General features: G+C 49.3%; 1 protein-coding gene across 1 annotated transcript in view; it reads right to left on the minus strand.

Moving 5' to 3' along the window:
• Positions 1-20,505, minus strand: part of Glut4ef (Glucose transporter 4 enhancer factor) — a 96,889-nt gene that overhangs the window by 10,200 nt on the left and 66,184 nt on the right. Inside the window, exons 6-7 of the mRNA XM_077410945.1 lie at positions 1,623-1,723; positions 12-273 (exon numbers count right to left, since the gene is read on the minus strand). Coding sequence (XP_077267071.1) covers positions 12-273; positions 1,623-1,723 — 363 coding nt within the window. The remainder of the gene's footprint in view (positions 1-11; positions 274-1,622; positions 1,724-20,505) is intronic.

A 20,505-nucleotide genomic window follows, 5' to 3' on the forward strand; every position in this document is an offset into this window, starting at 1 on the left:
CGATTACCTACCGGCGATTGCGAGATCGTAAACGCGTTGGTCGGTTCCCTGACACCGACCATTACGTTCTCGATGTAGTTACTCGCGGCAGGTGTCGTCTCGAGACGAAGCTGCTTCTGATACTCCGGATCCTCGTGCGGCGGTCTCGCCATGTCCCGGTGAGACATCGTGGGAGGTGAGCTCATGTGATCCACAGCAACTTCCTGATAATAGAATTCCTCCTCGTGAACGGACATATCGTCCTCGCTGTCGCATCCCTTGGACTTCTTTGGACTGTAAAACAAAAATGATCTCAGTCCGCTTTCAATCTTTGCTTTCCCCTATCTTCTGCGCCGAGAAACGAAATTTCAAGCTGTTTTTTTTCTCACAGTAAAGTATTTTAATTCGTTACTTTTTTATATTTAGTTTTTCTCTTCTCTCTCTAGTGCTCTACGAAACAGCTAATTCTTTATCGTTTCTCATTTTAATTAATATATTTACTCTTTATATTAACTCGTTTATGTTATTTCTTAATTAAGTTTAATAATAGATAATATTTTGTGAATTTTATATACTTTTACCAAACTCAGTAAACTGGACGTCAATTTTTTGTCGGTTTTTAAAGTTTACAACTCCAGTTAGAACAATAAATCCACATATTCAAATCGATAATCGATAAATTTTAATGCTAATAAGCTTAAGCATCCTTAATAAATCACTGTAAAGAATTTATTACGAAAAATATCACCCCAGCCAGAGTTCGAACCTGGGACCTTCCTACAATTGGGGTGATTTTTCTCGCGCAATAAATTCTTTACAGTAATTTAATAAGAATGCTTATTAGCATCAAAATTTAAATCGATTATTGATTTAAGTACGTTGATTTACCGTTCCAACTAGGAGAAGCTGTGAATATATATATTCACGTAGAAACGCATACGTGCGAGTTGTGAAAACATGCGCATTAGGTATATGTGTGAATGCATATGTATCTGTGCATATATTTAAATAAACATTTGTACATACAATATATGTACTAGCATTATCGTTACTTCATCAGCGTCGAGCCAATAAACATGTTAATCTTTATTTTTGTATCAATGTTATCTATATTTTTGTTATTAATACTATTAGCACATCCTTTTCCTCAATATTTTTGTTTTAAAGATTTTATTTCACACATCCAGAGATAATCTTAACGTATAACTGTATCATCACAAAGATTAAATTATATAAAACGGGTCAGTGCTGATGCTTCGCTTATATGTTGACATATGTATATAATTTTTTATTACATTTTTGCTTCTTTACGTGCAACACATACCCAATAAAATTATCATCGTTGTATTTCATCGATTCATTTATAGGCAAGAAAAAATGTGAAATGGTGCGTTACGAGCCAGGCGACAATTAATTTTATAAGCTCTCTCTCGAGAGTTACACACTTGAGAGTACGGATAAGCGCCGGCGTTACAACGGCATCGATTGTCAGCTGCTCTCTCCGGCGGCCCACGAGAAAAGTCAAAAGATTTGACGTCAACAGCTCTTTCCTCGGCTACGGGACCAGCTTGTGACATCTCGCGCGCGTGATCCGCCTCCGACGCATCTTACGCGACGTATTGCATCTAAGGTACTAAACTTACCCCAGATGTGACTGGCGCACATGTTCCTCAATAAGCGGGACGGTCGCTTTGATTTCCAGGCAGCCCGGCCAAGTGCACTTGAAGACCACTGCCGCATTCGCCTGAAAACAGAAAGATGACAGCCGTTAACGATCATCGACACGAGCGGCATGCATTATACGTGACACCGGACTTTGCACGTCGAGAGAGATCTTCGCGAGAGAGGGAAAAAAAGAGGGGATAACCGCAGGCAAATACAATTTGTTTGAACGTTAAACGGCAAACATTCCGTTCTACGTCGTTCCGTGATGCGTTAATCGGCACACCGTGTGACCATGATATTGCAATTCGCGCGTAGGCGCATGCTGACGGTAGGACTGCTTTAATCATCGAGCTGAATGGACAGTTTTTTGCCCTCGATTACCCGCCCTCTGAAATGTCATCCGTGACATTTTCAATGGTCCCCGTTCCAAGAATAAATAATTATTTCCTTTATTTTGCTACTAAAATCGTAAGCTTCAGCATTTCTCATTAATATAATCTGCTTGTTAAGATAAATGCTCTTTCATCGTTGAGTTTATTACAACATCAATACGCTCTGCGGAGTTCGTTAAAAAAACCTCCGTGTCATCCCCCGTGTTTATTCACTTCCGTCTGTACTTATAAATTCTCATTGAACGGAACTATTGTCTTACGCGCGTCGCTAACCTGTAAGAATCCGAATTCGAACGTCTTAAGACGGCCCTGCCGTCGGAGTCACGCCAAGCCGAGCCGCCGCGCCGAAGAGGAAAATCGATGCCGCGCGGCAGCCGCGCGCACGTTTCTTTGTTTACATCGGCCGGCCGGCGCGGCGGAGGCGCCGCGCGTTGCGCCGGTCACAGCGGTACGGTCACGTGGTATTGATCGCAAGGAGAGAGCGAGGAATACAAGCCCACGCGGTCCGTGATGTTTTGAGCGCGAAGGACGGCCACGCAAACGCGGAACCGGCACATCGCACATCTCTATTCTCTCGCGAGCGAGAGAATCCTCCGCGCGTCCTCACCTGCGTGGTAATCGTCTTCTATCCGAGTGACGATTACCTGAATCCCGAATCTCTCTTATCCTCGAGAGCGCTTCCGACACGCGGATAGAACGACAATCGGAGCCGCTCGGTCCGCTCAACGGGATTCGGAGTATATTTACGAGCGAATTAGTCTTAGCTCTTAATCATTTGATCGCATTTTTAGCAGCAGCTGCCGCAACGAGTTAATTGTAGATAATAAATCGAAGCACGCTGCTTTGGAACGGATAATGAGTTGAATTTCGGATTTCGATGTTTTATATATCAAGGAGACGCGCGAAAGTGCGTACGCTTCTACGTTTATTTATAGCGATGCACAGATGCACACCGAAAGTCGATCTCGCCAGTCTGTTATGCGTCGACTTGCGAATTTACGGAATTCGGCGACGTCGATGTAACTTGACACGAGTATCCGGGATGCGGCTAATCACTCGTTGTCGTTCGTCTCTGGCGATCGTACACGCCAAACATTTTCCGACGTAACGGCCCGAACCGAAGAGGACAATCGCGAACTCGTTAGCGCGCCACGACGAAGGACGCCCCTTCAAAGCATTCCGGATTAATAAGCCGTCGGACTAAGGCGAAAATAATTCCTTCAAGCACGCATTCGCGCGATAGCGCGTCGCCGGGCCGTTCGGTCTAGCTAATGAGCGCATGAATATTTACGAGTGACTTTAACGACTGCACTTAAAGACACGATCTCGGAAACTGCGCCGTACCGCCGTCGATCGCTTCCCTCAATTTTGCGCGGCTTGGCTTTGGCTTATACTATACGCGCCATTAACGCTCGCCTCTTTCGATTCTCTCACGCGGCAATCGCGGCATACCGGGTGGATGACAACGAAGGGAGAGAGAGAAAGAACGACGGGCCGATCATAAGCGTCCACGGGCGATCGACCGAAAGACGCGCGCTTGATAAGCGAGATCGCGCCGTTCGGTAGCGAGAGGTTGCTGCCGCTTCGACGGGCTTGAAGGGTCTCGCTATAGTGCGGTGACATCAGCTCCGAAACGGTACACCGGGGGGCGGGGAGAGATACACCGGTGCGTCGCGCGCGCGGTATACCGGGTGGCGGGTGGCGAAAGGCCGGCCGACCGCGGGAGTCCGCGATACGCGACGCCGCGCCAGGCGCCAGGCCAGGCGTTTCGCGCGCGTCCCTTGCGCGAGAGAGACGCGTCCGAGGCGAGGACGCGTGCCGTTCGGAAAGAGGCGATTTCGACGATTTCGGGGATCTCCCGATGATGTCGCGACATCGTCTCCGAAAACGGTACGCCGCGGCTCACAGCCATTGCCGAGGTCACGGACCTTCTGTGCCGGTCGGCAGGCAACGCTCTCCCTTTGCCTTGCCCATGCCTCTCGGCCTCTCGGCCTCTCGGCGTTGGTTTGGCGTGCTCCGGAGACCGGAGAATTTCGCAGCGGAATCCTTCTCCCTACTTCCCCTCTCCCCGCCCTCCACCACGACCTTTAGGATACGACGCGGTAATACCGATGGTATTAGTCTAGAGGGCACCACGCGTCCCGGGAAGCATCTTCGCGTGCGCGATAGCGACCACTAAAAACTGATCGGCGCGGATCCACTCTCTCGCGGATGCTCTATCCGCGAAAGACAACGGCACAAAGTACGAAAGTATATTTTTCAAGAGCGTGTATGAGATCATCAGCCCGCATCGACGATTATCAAAGAAATTGCGAACAAAATCAATATTATTTATTAACGCGTGATTATTGCCGCGATTTATAATTTTCACGCACGTATCGTCTGTCCTATATACAGGGTGTGCGATAATAAAATACAGTAACGGTAAAATGGACGAAACGCAACGATAATTTTCTGAGAGCGAGAAACGAAAGGTTTCGCTTGCGAAACGCACGCCAAGATTAACATCGTCAAACGTGCTCATTATATCGAACACCCTAGCACACGTCGCGTCCGTGCACGCATTGTGCGTGACGCGTATAACGGAGACAGCGTGCTATCGCAAAAATTCAAAAAGGGCCAGTCACGTACAACGAGAAGCGAACCGGCGTTACTCCCGGCGGCGTAGATTTCGCGAGGCCGTTTCCCGCTCCCGCGCGCGGCGCGCCGGGTTGCCGCGATCCCGAGTCCCGAGTCCCGAGACGAGAGACGGCCGCGATGCGGCGCGGAACGGCGTGGCGCGCGCGGCGGCCGCGGCCAGCAGCGTTTCGTGGGCGCATCGCGTGCGATAATACGACGTTGCCGGCGATAGAGATAGCCGCGGCTCGTTGGGGATGCACACGCATCGCCTTGCCGGTTGCCGGTCGGAGCGGAGGCCGGAGCCGGAGCCGGAGCGCACCGGGCGGGCATCCACCCCTACCAGCGCGTCAAGTACCGCGCGTCTCTCCCCCTGCGCTCTCCCACTACTTCTGTGCACCGCGGCACGCGTGCGCACTGCGCGCGCGCTTGCTCGTTCGCTCGCTCGCGAATTCGCTTATACGTGTATGCGCGCGCGCGCATCTCCGTGCGTGAAGATCCGAGAGAAGAACGTTGTATATATATATGTATATATACATATATACAAAAATTACGCACGTGTTACCCCGGCGAGACGTTCCCCGAGCGTTGTCGCGTCGGCGTCGTTCCTCCTAATCTTTTGACGAGCGACGTGTGAAAAATTCTCGTTAAATCGTTTCGAAAACAGAGACGCGGCCAATAAAACCGACTATACGTGATTCGCCCCACAGGAATGCGCTGGAAGTCAACGCCCCGAGAAGTTCGTTAAAGCGAATGGATCTCGAATCACTCGTGCGTGCGCGTTTCTTTCGCGCGAAAGAACTCGGGCTCGCAATTTCGCATCTTCGCGTGTCTCGATTGTATCGATGGCGCGCCTATGCACGCGTCGCGGGCACGCAAAGTCCAACGCCGATTACCAAGGCCGTTCTCGCACGCGTTTCTCGCAGGTTGCAGGCAGAGCAGGCTCGGGCTTTCCGTTCGAGCGTGTCGCTCCGGCGAATCGAACGTTACGCGTGCTATACGGCAACCGTGCTACCGAGCGCGGGCGCAAAAATCGATTCCAAACAACGCGCTACGACACAGTCCGCTTTCTCCGCCACCAGTCGACTCCTGCCGAGCCGCCGGCTATTGCACAAATGCCGCGCGCGGCACAGGGCTATATTTTCCTACGTCACTGCCTTTCCCACGACTACTGAGATTTTCACGCGCAAACCGTTCTTTCTTCGGCTTAATCCGTAGCGGATGTGTCTCGCCGACCCGGACATATCAATCCGATTGTTTAACGTAGAGACGTCGCCGAGCTACTCGAACGGAGAAAAAAAAATCTATCCGTACTATCTGTGTACTCTTCCTGTCTGACGCAACTTGGAATGCAAATATCATACGTCAGTCTGAAACGGATCCTCATTTTTGTCCTATTCATATACAAAAATATTTTGATATCTAACGTAAACTTTGTAGAAGCTGTCGCTTGCATTGTCCGCAAATAACGATACTCCCGATGTACCGTTCCGTGTACACATCCTGACGTCACTGGCTGCCGAGTCTCAATCCCCCATTTTGGGACCGCGCCGTCGCGTCGTTCCACGCGGCGATGAGTTTCACGGACATAGGGTTATATCGCGCGGCCACGAGAGAGAGAGAGAGAGAGAGAGGAAGGAAAGAGAGAGAAGGAGAAATAGAGCGAGCACACGGGGGAATGGGCGAGTAAGGAAGAGAGAGAGAAAGAGAGAAAGAGGAGTCGAAGTCACCGGTGAGAGAAGTGGGGAGTCCGGGTAACGCCCGGGAAACCAAAACAAACCGGACTTCTGTGTGTTGGCGCGTACGATGCGCGTCGATCCGTGGCGTGTGGCGAGGGTCGGACGTTGACCCTTCAAACACACCGATACGCCTCACGCACGAAGTATACGGGGTATACGGGGTGGCGGGAGAAAAATCTACGGGTTTGTTGTGGGACTTTTGCGTCGCAGCGGCGGCGGCGAGCCGTGGCGACGACGGGGCGACGCGGGCGACGGCGGCGGGCGGGGACGAGATGTAGCGATAAAGGGCAGAAAATTTCAGAATATGGCCGCGTAGACGCGCGGGGAAACGATAAGGAGGGATCTGGCCGAGAGAGATAAGAGATAGAGGGGGAGGGGGGGGAAAGAGAGGGAACTGACCGCAGCGTCGAGAGATGCACGGCCACGTGTGACGCAGCAGGTACGACAAAGGCTGCGTCGTTGCGCGTCGCGCTACGTCGCGCGTCGTCAACGCGGGTGCACCGTTTGCGAACTGCGTGGACTCTCGGGGGAGGGAGGAACGTGACGCATCGTTACGTCGCGATGAACCGTAACCGGGTAGAACGTAGAACGTAGCGTGAGCGCGGAATCATCTCCGCAGTGCGCGCCGGAGATGCCTTTGTTCCAGGATACGATCGCTCGCGGCGAACTTATCGAGACGCGAGAGAGAGAACGCGCGAGGACACGCGACAACGCCGACGAAAGGGAGTTTTCGGCAATCGGTAGCGATCCGTGACAAACGAGGCGAGGGCGAACGAAAGCTCCGACCCTTTTTTTTATATTTTATTTTTTCCATTTTCCCGACGAGCGAACGCGGCGCGGCCGTAAAATAGCGAGGCTGAAAAAAGCACGCTCAGCTGGGACACGTCGCGGCACGCGATTCGGTGCAATTTACAAGGAAGAACCGAGGTCGTCGACACGGAGGCGAGAGAGAGACGGAGAATCGTTTCAAATGCCCACGGAGGGGCATGGATGCACGTGCGGGCGGGCGGGCGAACGGGCGAACGGCCGGGAAGGGGACGACGGTGGGTACCCGTGAGTCACGACGAGACACTCCACTAGGATGTTCGACGCATCTGATTTGCTGCTTTTTCGTCGCGTCCGGATGACAAAGTGGAAAAAGCCTGTTTACCCAGGGCCTATCGTTTGTCAACCTTCTCATTATCTACGTTTTCGGAAGAATTCAGTTGGACAACGGTACCCCAATCTACGCTTATCTGTCTCTCCGAGATAAATGGTCGCCACATAAACTTCAGACGCGCAGGGTATTTTGGACACACGAGTGTTAAAAAGTCGTAAACAATTTGAGAACGATCGTAATTCTACTGCCGTTATACGGGTTTAATTGCTAATTCGGCGAAAAACATCGATCGTATTTTTTTGGCTCTCAAATTTTCTTCCGAGCAAATGTATCCTTCTTTTTTTTTTATTTCACGAGACAATAGCGGCGACAGAGGAAGATTAGTACTTGTATTTTTTCATTCGCTGAACGTGCGATTAAATCGGCGTCGTCCGGAGTTTCCGCCTCTTATCGATATTTGCGCTCCGCCAGTGCGTGCCTCGAGTGCCTCTTTATCTTTCTCTTTTCCCAAAGTACAATGGCGTACGGTAGGCCTTTCGGCATAAACGGGCCGGCGACACAGGCCGTCGCGATGTTGCAACTTGCAACCACCGGAGCGACGAATACCAACATTGTTGCTGCGCTCCAGCCACACAAAGGAGTTAAGGCTCCATATTAAGCTCGAATTCGCGAGCGCGTTTGTATATTCACTTCGGGGAATATACTCGGCAGCATCTCGCCCCCCCTCCCCCTCGGCCGTGGTTCGTTCCCCCGTACGGTTATTCGAACGACATTTCCAGGCACGTACGAAAGTTTTCGAACGTTCGGCATCTTGCGGCGGCCGGCCATTGTGCGCTGGACTTTACGAAGGTCAGCGTCGTCGCTGAGAAGGCTGCTAAGCGATGGTCGCCCGACGCTCACGAGCAAGAGAATCGTACTTGCACGCGTGCGAGCGAGAGAAGGAGGCGAAACAAGAAGCGAGAAGGAGAGAGAGAGAGAGAGAAAGAAATGGCGAGATGGAAGAGGATAGCGCGAACGAACTGTTGAAGCGGCGGCGCGGGAGGAACGGCTGCGCCTGCGCCTGCGCAGACACGTTGTTTACGTCGCCGGTTTGCAGCGTGGACGCCGCGCTGCTGCCCCGCTCGCATCTTGTTGAGAAATGGTGGAGGACACCCGTTCAGCGAGCCCAGCACGGCCGATATACATACGTAGAGCCGATATGGGAGAAAATGAGAGGTGACGCCGCCGAACGAGGACGATGCACTTTGCCGAGGCTCGCCAACTCGAGGCACCTTGAATTTTCCTAGACCGTATCGATTGGTCGAAAAAAAGATGTCATCGCACGTGATATCGTGCAGCCTCCTCTCTCGTCGTAGTTTTGTCGCTTCGAACGCTACGCGAATATAATACGCAAACTTATTGTATTTATATCTTCTATATTTTGTACTCTGTTTTAATTTGATCGAATTGAGAAAGATACTCCGCATCTGGATTTATTGCATTAAAAAAAAAAAAAAAAAATGGCATGCTGCTAAAACGTCTTTGGCTGAAATGTCTCGTAAAGTATCCGCGAGAGTCTCAGAAAATCGCGAATTCAGCGAAAACGCGGTGAAAGGTAGAAAGCCGTGAGAGTAAGACGTGTTACGTGTGACAATCGTGAAAAGGATACTAAGTAATGGTAAGCGTGAGTCGACGTCGCGTCGTTCGTGCGTTCACGCTGAATAAAATTCACACGGAAGGGAGGAAGCTTCCGTCCTCCCTCTTCCCCGAACGTATCATTAACCGCATCTTGCACGACTCGTGGGTAAATAGCAATTAAAATGGCTCCGAACGTGTTCCGGCCGATACGCATTAAATGGCTACCCATCGGGGAACATCGCGAGCTCCCAAATCGTATTATCTTTATATCGCGTTTGTTTTCAAGCGCACGATTTAATTTTGGTGGAGAGAGAGAGAGAAAGAGAGAAAGAGAAAGAGAGAGAGAAAGAGAGAACGAGATATACGCGAGAAAAGAGGGAAATCCCGTGACATGGGCAGAGACTTTCACGGGACACTTAAAATCCGATATCCACCGGCCGGCACGCGTTTAATTTTGTCCTGCTTTTTTTCTCCCAAGGCCGTGTATCGTCGTTTATGCACACACGCGGCATTCAATACCGGCGCGGCCGGGCCTCGTTAAGCGATAAACCCAGGGCCCCTCCCCTCGGATTCCCTCCGCGCCCGCCTGTCGCGAGAGAGAAGTTACAACCGAAAACCGGTAGTACCGTTCGCGTACCACCGGTACGGCTGAAAATACGATTTAAGTACCTACCCGCGTGGCGAGAGTCGCCGCCATTAATTTTTAATTGCGCGCGATGAAACGGCTCTCGCCGATACGCGTTACACCGTCGCGCGTCGTTTCCGGACGCGGATATGCACCGAACGAAAGAGTATTAAAATACAGGAAAGTAAAACGTAAAAATACATCGAAATGCTCTTTCCTATGGGATATGTAGATCTCGATTTATTAAAAATAATAATCGCGACGCTGGACTGATGTGTGTTCTGTGTGCCTGCGCTGTTATTACGAGAATATCGCACCGACGCTTTACGGATTAACATTCGTTCTCCCGTAATCGTACTAGCGTGCATTGCGCTTATAATGGGCGCCGAACTAATAAGGGATTGAAGCCGTCACCGTTCACTGATTTCGGTCGTGCCGGCCGGCGCGGTTCGATAAAACTGCATTTTTTTTTTTTTTAAGACAGCGGCGTATGTGTTTGTGCGAAATAGAGACAGAGAGAGAGAGAGAGAGAGAGAGAGAGAGAGAGAGAGAGAGAGAGAGAGAGAGAGAGAGAGAGAGAAATGTTTATTCGAGCCCGCTTATCAACGACGAGGCGACAAAACGCGAGTGCGTGATGTTTCCAAACTCAACTCGGATATTCCGATTCGACGCGTCGTCGCTCGCGTATCGGGCAAGGAGGGTTCAATAACCGACTCAAGGTCACGCGAGAGACTAATTTTATTGCGTAAAATGAGAACCGGTGCGCGATAGCCGGCGAACTTTCGGTTATCCGCACCGGTTATCGCTCGCTCGCTCGCGCAGTAAAAATTAGTATAGGTCCGGTTGCACCGGCGTTGTTAGCTGTGACTATGGTCAATTATATTTTCCTTCCCTATCTCACATCAAAAGTAGAAATATGTAACTCAAATCTCAGACGGCGTTTTATATTTTATCGGATTTTTCGTTCTTACCGCGACGAAAAATTCTTCGAAAAATATTGAACAATTTTAATCCACTTTTAACTTTTTGTTTTTTTATTTATTTATTTTGCTATCACAATTATATGGTATTTTTTTAGAGATTCGCTGGATTAAAATTGAATATCGGAATCATAGATCACGCGGACATATTTAACAACGTACATGTAGATAATTTAACTGTCGCAAATAAATATGTGAGACTGGTGTTTGGAACTGTTGAAAAATCGTTACTTCGTCATTATCGCGCGGCATTGAATTTTCGTGCGAAAAATAGTTGAATTTCGACTTCGCATGATAATGCGGCAGACTCTTTCTCTCTATGTATCTCTCCTGAACTTTGTTACAAAAATATCCACAGGCGTAAAAAGTCTGGCACTTTGTGTTTATCCCGCGACACGCTAACCCCATTATTCAGTACGCTAAACACAATACGCGAGAACACTCCCACGAAACGTGTCGCAATCGTAATTACCAGGCCTTTGCAGACGCGAAGTTCTTACGTCGAATCGATTGCAGCGAGAAACGTAAGAGATTCGTGTGTAATATATATTCGAACGTCAATCAGATTCCGCGCTAATCGACGGAGCGATCTTATATCGATATCACAAAAAACGTGTACGAGTCGTTCCGCCGTTCCATTGTGAGCAGTATCATTCCGTAACATTCGAGACTCGGTGCGTGTCCGTTAATGCGAATGGCGAAACGGCATCGCGGCAGTGCATTTTGTACCGAATTCTCTTCTCCGTTGGTGAATTTCCAGCCACTATCCAGGCCGCGATCCACGGTCGCGATATCACGATTTCGGGTATTCGACCGTTAGATTCGTCAGATCGTCGGCGTCGGCGCGGTACGGAGACGGCAAAGTCAAGGTCGTTACTTTCGGGAATCTATGAGTACCGGACGAGTTCGAGTTGGCCAAGCGGTAATGCCAGTCGGTTGAACGAAACGACGACGACCATACCCTAGGACAGGATTATTTGCTTTGTAGATCATCGGGTTCTCCTTCTTTCTCTCTGTGGATCTTCCTTTTATCGTTATGCACGTTGGTGTCATAAATCTTTTACCAAGTATTGAAATATGATACTGACGAAACTCATTGTCAGCGTTATTTATAGATTTGCGCATCTGAATTTTTAAAAGATACCCGGCACTTTATCTGTGTCTTGTAAACTTAAATGAAATGAAATTGAATAAAAATATTAATGTTTTATTTAACATATGTACGCTGACTTCTCTAATTCCTTTTTTTATTCCTCGATTATTCTAATCATCCGAATAATTATCCGAAACGAACAATTATTTTCTTTATAAACGCACGAGCGTTTTTATTCCTCTGGCAAACTTTAATTATTATTATTTACCGTTATTTGCTATTTAATTATTTTCAAACATCTTGTCGTACATTTTACCAGTTCAGCGATTCCTCCTCTCGTTTCCGCTTTCCCAATTTTTGTCTACTTCCGCAAAATTGCATTATATTATTTGTTACAATTTTTAGCGAGGTTTTTAGACACGGTCGTGCTATTCGCATCTGCGTCCCGACGCGCCGGATTATAAATCGCTTTGTGATTTTCAGCGTAACGTAACTTTCGCAGGATTGAACACTTCTATTTCTCTTTCCCTCCCTCTCTCGCTCTCTCTCGTTCTCTCACCCACGATCGGTGAACGGCTGCGACTCTCGCAGCGGCGCGGCGCGCGGCGCGGCGAATCAGCTGGGCACGCACGAGCGGAGTGCGAGCTGCGAGCGAGCGCGCCCGCTTGAGCGTGACAACGCGATTGATTCGCCGGCACGGCACTGTCAACGGCCTTGCCACCACGCCGTAGACACACCGGTTCTCCTCGGCTTACCCAAGTTGAGCAACCAAGTGGGCGAGGCCCCGGTGTGGTGTTAGGACCAGTTTACAGTTGCGTACTTTGCGCGCGCGTAGGAACGACGTATATTCGCAATTCTTTTATCATCGTGCACGATCGGCGACGCCGACGTGTCGAAGGCGGCCGAAAGCACGAGAAACGATGCGAGAATATGAAACACGATTCTCACGGACATTCCGCTCGTTCGCGTCAAGTCGGTTTGTACGCTTGGGATTTCTGTCTTCCCCTTCCTATCCGGGATGGGAGTACGCTCGTCGCGTCTCGCCGTTCCAAAAAAATCTCAGAGGCCTTCCCCAGTTATCTCGCGATCATGCGAAACCTTTACGGTCTTATCTTATTTATTGCACAATTGCAGCACCGACGTGTCCCGCGCTTGTTTCTGCTTATCGATAAATTTTGTAAAAATGAACGATTGCGCTTGTTGAACGGTTAATATTCAAGTGGCATTCATGGTAATTATTTTTTTGATGAACCGAGCAACGTTGCGTGTATTATCGGTCGTACTTTCATCGATCGTATCTCGCTCGAATCCGCCGGTTTCACTGGCGGACTCGGGGAATCGCGAGGAGATAGATGACTTTCCGACCCAAGATCGATCCGGGAGAAAGTTACTTACTCGCAAGTCTACGCCGATGTCGAAACGGCTTATGTAAAACCTAGAGCCGGTTGACGAGCGCTTAGCCCGGGGATTAGTCGTGATTCCGTATCTCGGATTGGAGGAGAAAAATAAAATAAAACGGAGAATCGAACTCTTTGTACCGAAACATACGTCGTACATATACGTTTGTTTGCTGGACAACGACGATAATCGGCCGGCAATGCCGCGATAACGTTGCTATCCGTTTATCGTAAGCGCTAAACGATCGGTAAGCGTTCGTCTCGCCGCCATATGGCTCGCGACTCAGCCGATCACTCGACGACCGGTTCTACCGGAGCCCTTTTAAACGCTTTAATTGCTCGCGATACTTTCGCAGCTGGAGGTCAAGGTAGAGCACGCGGGGACGATCGATATGGCACTCGCGCGGGCGCAGAAACGCCTCGATACGCGGCTGAATAGAAACAAAAAAAATTTTTTGTTTTTTTTTTGTTTTTATAGAACGACACGAGAGCTCCGTTCGTTTAAGCCGCGCGGGTATTACGGAAACGCGCTTCGTCCTTATCACTTGAAACGATTACCGCGAGACGAACCGATTGCGCTCGCGATAAAATTCGCGTCACCTTGAATTTAAAATAAATGTCGCGCTACGATAGATCTAGCTGTCACGGAGCGTCTATTATTAGAACGGAACGTCGCGCGTCGCGCTAAATCGACGGGAGTCATCGAGCAAGTTACGAAATTCATCGTCGAGATCCGCGGGAAGAGCGGAAATAAAAGATGCGCGAAGATTCCCTTTCCCCGAACTTTTATCGCGATAGTTCGAAAAATAGAGAGAGAAAGAAGTGTCGAAGACGCGTCGAGGAGGGGACTTCGTGTTTCAAAATCGATTAATTTATTAACTGATCGGTCGAGCGCTGTAAAAAGCGCTTTATTAGCGATTATATAATCTCCACGTGATGAACTCATTTCAGCGCGTTTCCCATTAAACCAGTTCTCATTAAAGCAGAGACGAATTCTCCGAGAGGACACGTCGAACGTACGACCTCGCGTTACGATCGTGCTCGATAAGGAAGAGAGCTGACTCTCGCCTCTCTCTCTCTCTCTTTTCTCCCCTCCCTCTTTTTTTCCTCCTCTTCTCTTCGTACTGTCGGACGGCGTACTTTTATCGTCGATTCGGTGCGTGCGTAAAAAAAGGCAGTCAGGACCTAGGACAACGAGCGGCGCGGCACGGCACGGTTCCCATCCCCACCGGCGCGGCGGTTGCCAGCTGAAATTCGCGAGCGCGCGCGTCCTTGACTCTCCTCCCGGCCGAAAAGTTCTAACAACGCAAGAGCAAGAGCAAGAGCGAGAGCGAGAGAGCGAAAGAGAGCGCAGATCTAACATTGACTGCAATAAAGAGCTCAACGCTCCAGACGTGACGTCACGCTGTGAAAGCTAAAATAATTGAGCATCCTAGTGTCGATGTTGGCACAGTCAGTGACCAGCGCTAAGTTTTTTTATTCTCGCTTCATATTCGCATTTTTTTTACAGTGTATATTTTTAATGATTAATATAACATTGCTAACAATTATCGAAAGACAAACTCTGTCTTTACAGTAGAATTTATTGTCATTTTGTCAGGATTTTTATCATTTATTGTAATCACCATAAATATGTCCTAACGTTTTGTAGAGAATTCTTATTGGATTATATTTTAGGTATCGTACAATTTTCTTGGTAGGAATCTCTTTTATTTATCTTGTCGAGAGCGATACTCGAGTTGTGCCGTCACGAAGGCAAAACGGAAATAATAACCGATATGACGTCACGAAGGCATATCGTACGACGAGAAGAAGACCTCGAATGGTCTCGCGCTGCCGCTCGTGACGTCACAGCCGTCGTGCCGAGAACTTTATTATCAGCCATCGGACGCCCGTCAATCCCGTTTGTCGAAACTCTTCGACAACGACGCGCGCGACGGCGAGAGACATACCTCCGTCGACGGCGAGTCCGGAACGTCCGTCGGCGGCGTCGACGGAATGACAATTCCGTTCCACCTACCTACCTACCTACCTACCTAATGTGTGCCGTCCCCTCTTAATGACCTCCGTGAACTATTTATACGTGTCCCGCGCTCGATACGAGCGCGGTAACCGTAACCGGTACGGCCGGTAACGGCATCCCGGACGGACGGTCGATTGTATTTTCGCCAACGTTGTACACGTATGTACACGACGACACGGCGAGGTAACGTCGCCTTAGGAATCCGAGTCGCGCGCGGAATCCCTAAGTTTCGCGTACGCGAACGGCATGGCGTACGGAGCCGCACGGGGATTATCTCATCGTCCTCCGGGCGAGAACTTCTGATATATGACGCCACAATTGCAGTTTCTCTCGCGCGAAGACTGTCGGATGCGGTAAGAATGATCCTGAATTTGTGGACGCTTCCCGTGAGCGAGTTTTGTTTTTTCCACGGAAAAAGATCCTGCCGCGCGCGTCGGACAAACAATCGGAAGTAATTAAGGAAACAACTCTATTTGACTGAAAATGGCATACACGAGAGTAAAAATATATCCCTGATCTTTTTATAATTCGTAACAATAGATCGGTACACATTTCGATATCAATATAAACAGAAATGAGGGAACAATGTATCATGCTATTTGAAATTGTTCAGGCGAATGGACAGCATGGGGCGGAGGACCATCCAATATTCGTAGCTACTGAATTGAGTAATTAGGGTCTGTTGAATCGATCAAGCGAGAACTTGTCCGTATTGAAAAGTGGCTGCCCTTTCTCAGTCCTGTTTCTCGTTATTGGACTCTCCTACTAGTTCGAAGGGTGCCACTTTCCAGTTATTCAATGACAATCCGCGTCGAACAAGGCCGCGGTAATCACTAAGAACTCTTAAAACTGTACATAAAGCCGATCTGACCTTCCGAAGAACAATGTACGATATACGACACGTCGCTTCCTCAGTACTGTTCCTTTTTATTTCCGACCGTGACCTTGGTACGCTGTTATTTCTAGTCGAAAATCTCTAGCGAGATTGCAGAACGTGCCAAATTCAACGCCAGAAGTAATTCAAAACTAAAATGTCGATAAGAATGTCGGACTGAGACACGATTTTACCTCATACCTTTGCGACCGATTCTAAATGCCCACAAAGCGTTATACGAACGTCCGGAAACTTATTTCTATTCCTCGAGACAAAAATCAAGTTCGAGTCGTTAACGTTGCACAAAAAGGATAATTGAATTTGACTCACGCGAATGAAAAAAAAATTAGATAAATTCATTTCGATATAAGCGGCTGAAGGCAGGATCGCGGTATTTATCATGTTTCGAGAAAACAATCAACTACGCGTTATAACGAGGATTAATAGCGACGCGGACAAAGAGAAGAAAAAGACGACGGCGAGGGTTTCCTATATACATAGCGGCGATGTCATGGTCGCTGACTTATGTCATGCGATGCCTGCAGCGCGCCATCATGCGAACGGAATCATTCTGCGTTTGACATTTTGTTATAAAAACGTTTACAACTGATAGCGGCGAAGCCGGCAGCTCGGCAGCAGGTCCGACCGAGGCGATAAATCCTGAACAACCCAGTGGAATCCCAGCGCGTTATTATAACGTTGTTACATTTCCGAGAAGAGACGACGTCAGCTATACGGAAATTGCGAATTTTGCGTCATGGGGCCGGGAATTCGCGTAATATACACGGAAAGAGGCGACGTTCTCTCAATTTTTATCAGGAAGCGTCCTATACGCGGTGGAGATATTATCAGAAATGATATAATCAGAAATCATATTGCCAGGCAATGGCCCTGACTCTGCATGGCACGCGCGCCAGATAATATCTGCAATCTGTGCAACGTGAACGTGCACGGAAAATTTATATTTCTAACTCGCGAGAGACACGCGGATATTTCTAATCAATTTCATTTTTCTCTCTACAACTCTCTATACGAATTATTTTACCGGCACTGTCAACGGCTCCGAAACGATTGTCGATGGATTTTCATTGTTATTGCAAACTTGTCGCCGGCGCGTAACTCTTCCGCGATTACGTCGCTCGGTCCGGCTCGGTAAGGCCGGAGATCCCTCCCGGAGTCCCGAGCCGCGGTTGTTGCCGGGCGCGCGCGGAAATATATGTATGGCGAGCATTACGGCTAACGTCAAGTTTACGCAACGCGTATTACGTAAGGTGGACGAACGTGTCGGAATACGACCCGGCGCGGCGGCCCAGAACTCGCGCGGGAGCACGCACGCAAATGCCGGCGCACGACCGGCATCGGCGCGGGCGGGCGGTCTCCGACGTGTTTCGATACCCATGGCATGGGCGTTTTTTCAAGTTCAAATCGCATGCGTCACAGAATATTCTTTCTCGCCTCGCGAGCACGCAATTTGCATGATCCGCCGAGAGATAACGCGGAAAGCGTGTTACGCGATACGAATGATTTATTCTATACGGATGGAATCTAACGAATATGGCGGAACGGATAGTCGAGATAGAAAACGTCGAAACGATATAAACGGTAACACGAGGCGAAAAAAAAGTGCAAAACTGTTTTTAGATCTTGTAGTCGCAATTCGAGATAAGAGCAAGATTCACGTAAATCCGTTTCTTTGAATGAACGTAGAAAACTCGAACGTTTTGTATAAAACTCTTTTTGTATCCAATGAAGAACGTGTACTTACGGTCGAACCAAAAATCTCTTTCTTAGTCGAGGTAAAACAGTGAGCAAAAAAAAATCTAAAAAGGCAAGAGGAACAGAAGGACGGAATCCTCTTTTAAAAGAAAAGAAGGCTTTCCTGAAGATTTTTTTTTCTTTCTTTCAATTTCGACCGCGAGAGAGGAAGGGATCTGCTTGCTTTCTATCCGGACGATAAAACTATATTGTCGCCATAAAGCAGTAAAAATAATACTTTTGTTCGTCGCATCTTTGGCGAAATAAAAAGTTTCGATAAAAACATTCGATAAAATTTTTAAACATCTTTGACTTCATCCGTAATATTCGTATAGGCGAATTTGCGAGCTCGCTGCTCACATCCGAGTCCTTCGATCAAAAGCCAGCAATTACCGAGTTTCCTCCTTTAAATTCTACAAGGGACTCATTTTGGGGCCGAACTAATGGCATCGTCGCGGAAAGATACGTCGCGTGTCGCAATAGCGTCGAGCGACCGGTAGCCGTTGCTACGTACCGCGAGCGATAATCGGACGCAGTATAATCGCTAGGAAGATCAGCGGCGATCACCAGACGGTATGACGACCGTCCGAACATCGGAGCCGACGGTCAAGGTCCGTCATTGGGACACTCGTGCGCGACTCGTGCATCTAACCGGCGAAACCTTGGTTAGAAAAGCGGCAGCACGCGGAACTAGAAATAAATCTTCCGTGCGTTCTCCGCGCGCGCTGCATACAACTCACTGCACGCGCACACACGCACACACCCGTGCACACGCACGCCACACGTATGTATCACACATACCCACACACGTACACAGAAAGCCACACATACGGTAGCACGCCGATATTATTTCGCGCGCGTGCAGTCAGGGCCACGGTGACCTTAACTACCTTCCTCCGCACCTCTACCGCCCCCTCTCGTTGTTGGCCCCCCGTCTTGCCGCGCCCCATCCCCTCGCCCCAACCGTGCGATGCTGCGTTCGAGGGCACCGGGAGGCCGCGGGCAGGGGTAGGGGCACGTGCCGCTCGTGGTGACGTCACGTGGTGTGCACTGCGACGCGATGCACCAACGGCGCCGCCGCGCCGGGGCCGCGGGCCGCGGGTCCTCGCGCGAGTTACCGCTCCGAGATAGAGATATATCCATGTGCAGGCGTATGCCGACGGACGAGGATATTCCGGCGCGTGCGCGCCGCATTTTATAATAGAATTTGGCTCACGTCGGCCACAATCCGCACTTTTTAAGGGTTCAGCCTGAATCCGATATGCGCGCGGCCGCAAAGGCAATTTCGGGTAATTGCCGGTATGGCATATGCATTTCTATGGATCCTATGCAGAAACCGTTCGTTTCGCTTCTCATTCGTTTGCTTTTTAGCGACGATTCAACCTGAATTTGAGAAAAGAAACATCGATGAGATACGATAAAATTGTACAAACGTGTCTGCCTGGACCAACCTATATCTAAGCTACATATTTATGCCATGGGTTTGGGTTTTCCTAAGCCATCACGGAAGCTGGGTTTCGACATTTGATCGAAAAAAAAAGAAACTATTAGTTTCCACGTGGTTCGAAGATCTAGGTCCACGTGCCGCGCAACGCGCGTGCACGACCTTTCGATAGAGTTTAATCCGTGTCAATTGCAATCTTCACTTTTGAGAGGTTTACTCGGAAAATGACAAAATTCCGCGCACACAAAGGAAAACCGGCGAGGAAATTTTGCTCCGTAAAGCGGAGCGATTGAAAAACGCGAATTCCGCTGGAATGTAATGTAATTTTTTTTTTTTCATTAGCGTACAAATTTGTCGTTTAAAGAGATACGCCCTGACGCTTTTGGCTGGCTCGTTTATCGAATAATTCCTAATTCCCGGAAAACCGTCCGCGTTCTTCGGCGATTTTTTCCGAGTGAACGTGATCTCATGCCTGTGAGCGTGACGTTCGATCGAGGCATTACGGCCGCGGGCACGTGACGGAGACAAAGGAAATATCCACCGGCATAAAATGCACTCGATACACTCCCGTCGATACGCTCGACTACGGCACTGCGCACGTGGATGCGCGTATGTGCGATGCACGCGTGCGCGCGCGCGCGCGTCGAACACGCGTGTAGAGGAGCGGGCGTCCGGGGGGAGGGAGCGAGGAGGAAGCGTAGCACTCTGTCGCACTCGTTGCACAATGCCGTACACTCGGCTGGAACTTCCTGACCGTCCCTCCGTTTTATTCCTTCTCTCTCTCTTTCTCTCTCCGCTCCCCTCTCTTTTTCCTTCCCCGCCTGTCGATATCGCCGTTCATGGATATCGCCGCGATATGGGAACGGTGCATGGCATCATCTCTCTCTCCTATCTCGATCGAGTGACCTTTCTCGCGATGACGAGCGCTAAGCGACGAGAGAATCTAGGGAACGACGCCGACGACCTTGGCTCGCCGTGTTCGCGGAGATATCGCCAAGTCGGTCAATTGGGTCAGGTGCGCCGATACGAGCGAGATCGCAGGTAGGGTGGCCATCTTTCTCTCGGGGTGTGACTGGGACAATGGGGTAGAAGAAACTGGGACGTTCCCCCTAGTTTTTCGAAAAGGGGGGAGGGGGGAAACGTCTACGTATATTACCAATCTCTCTTATCGAGTCAAGATTGTTCCACGAAGTTACTATTTTTATTC

The sequence above is a fragment of the Temnothorax americanus genome, unplaced genomic scaffold (genome assembly GCF_048541705.1).
Source record: "Temnothorax americanus isolate GAGA-0224 unplaced genomic scaffold, ASM4854170v1 Scaffold3, whole genome shotgun sequence".
Classification (NCBI taxonomy): Eukaryota; Metazoa; Arthropoda; class Insecta; order Hymenoptera; family Formicidae; genus Temnothorax; species Temnothorax americanus.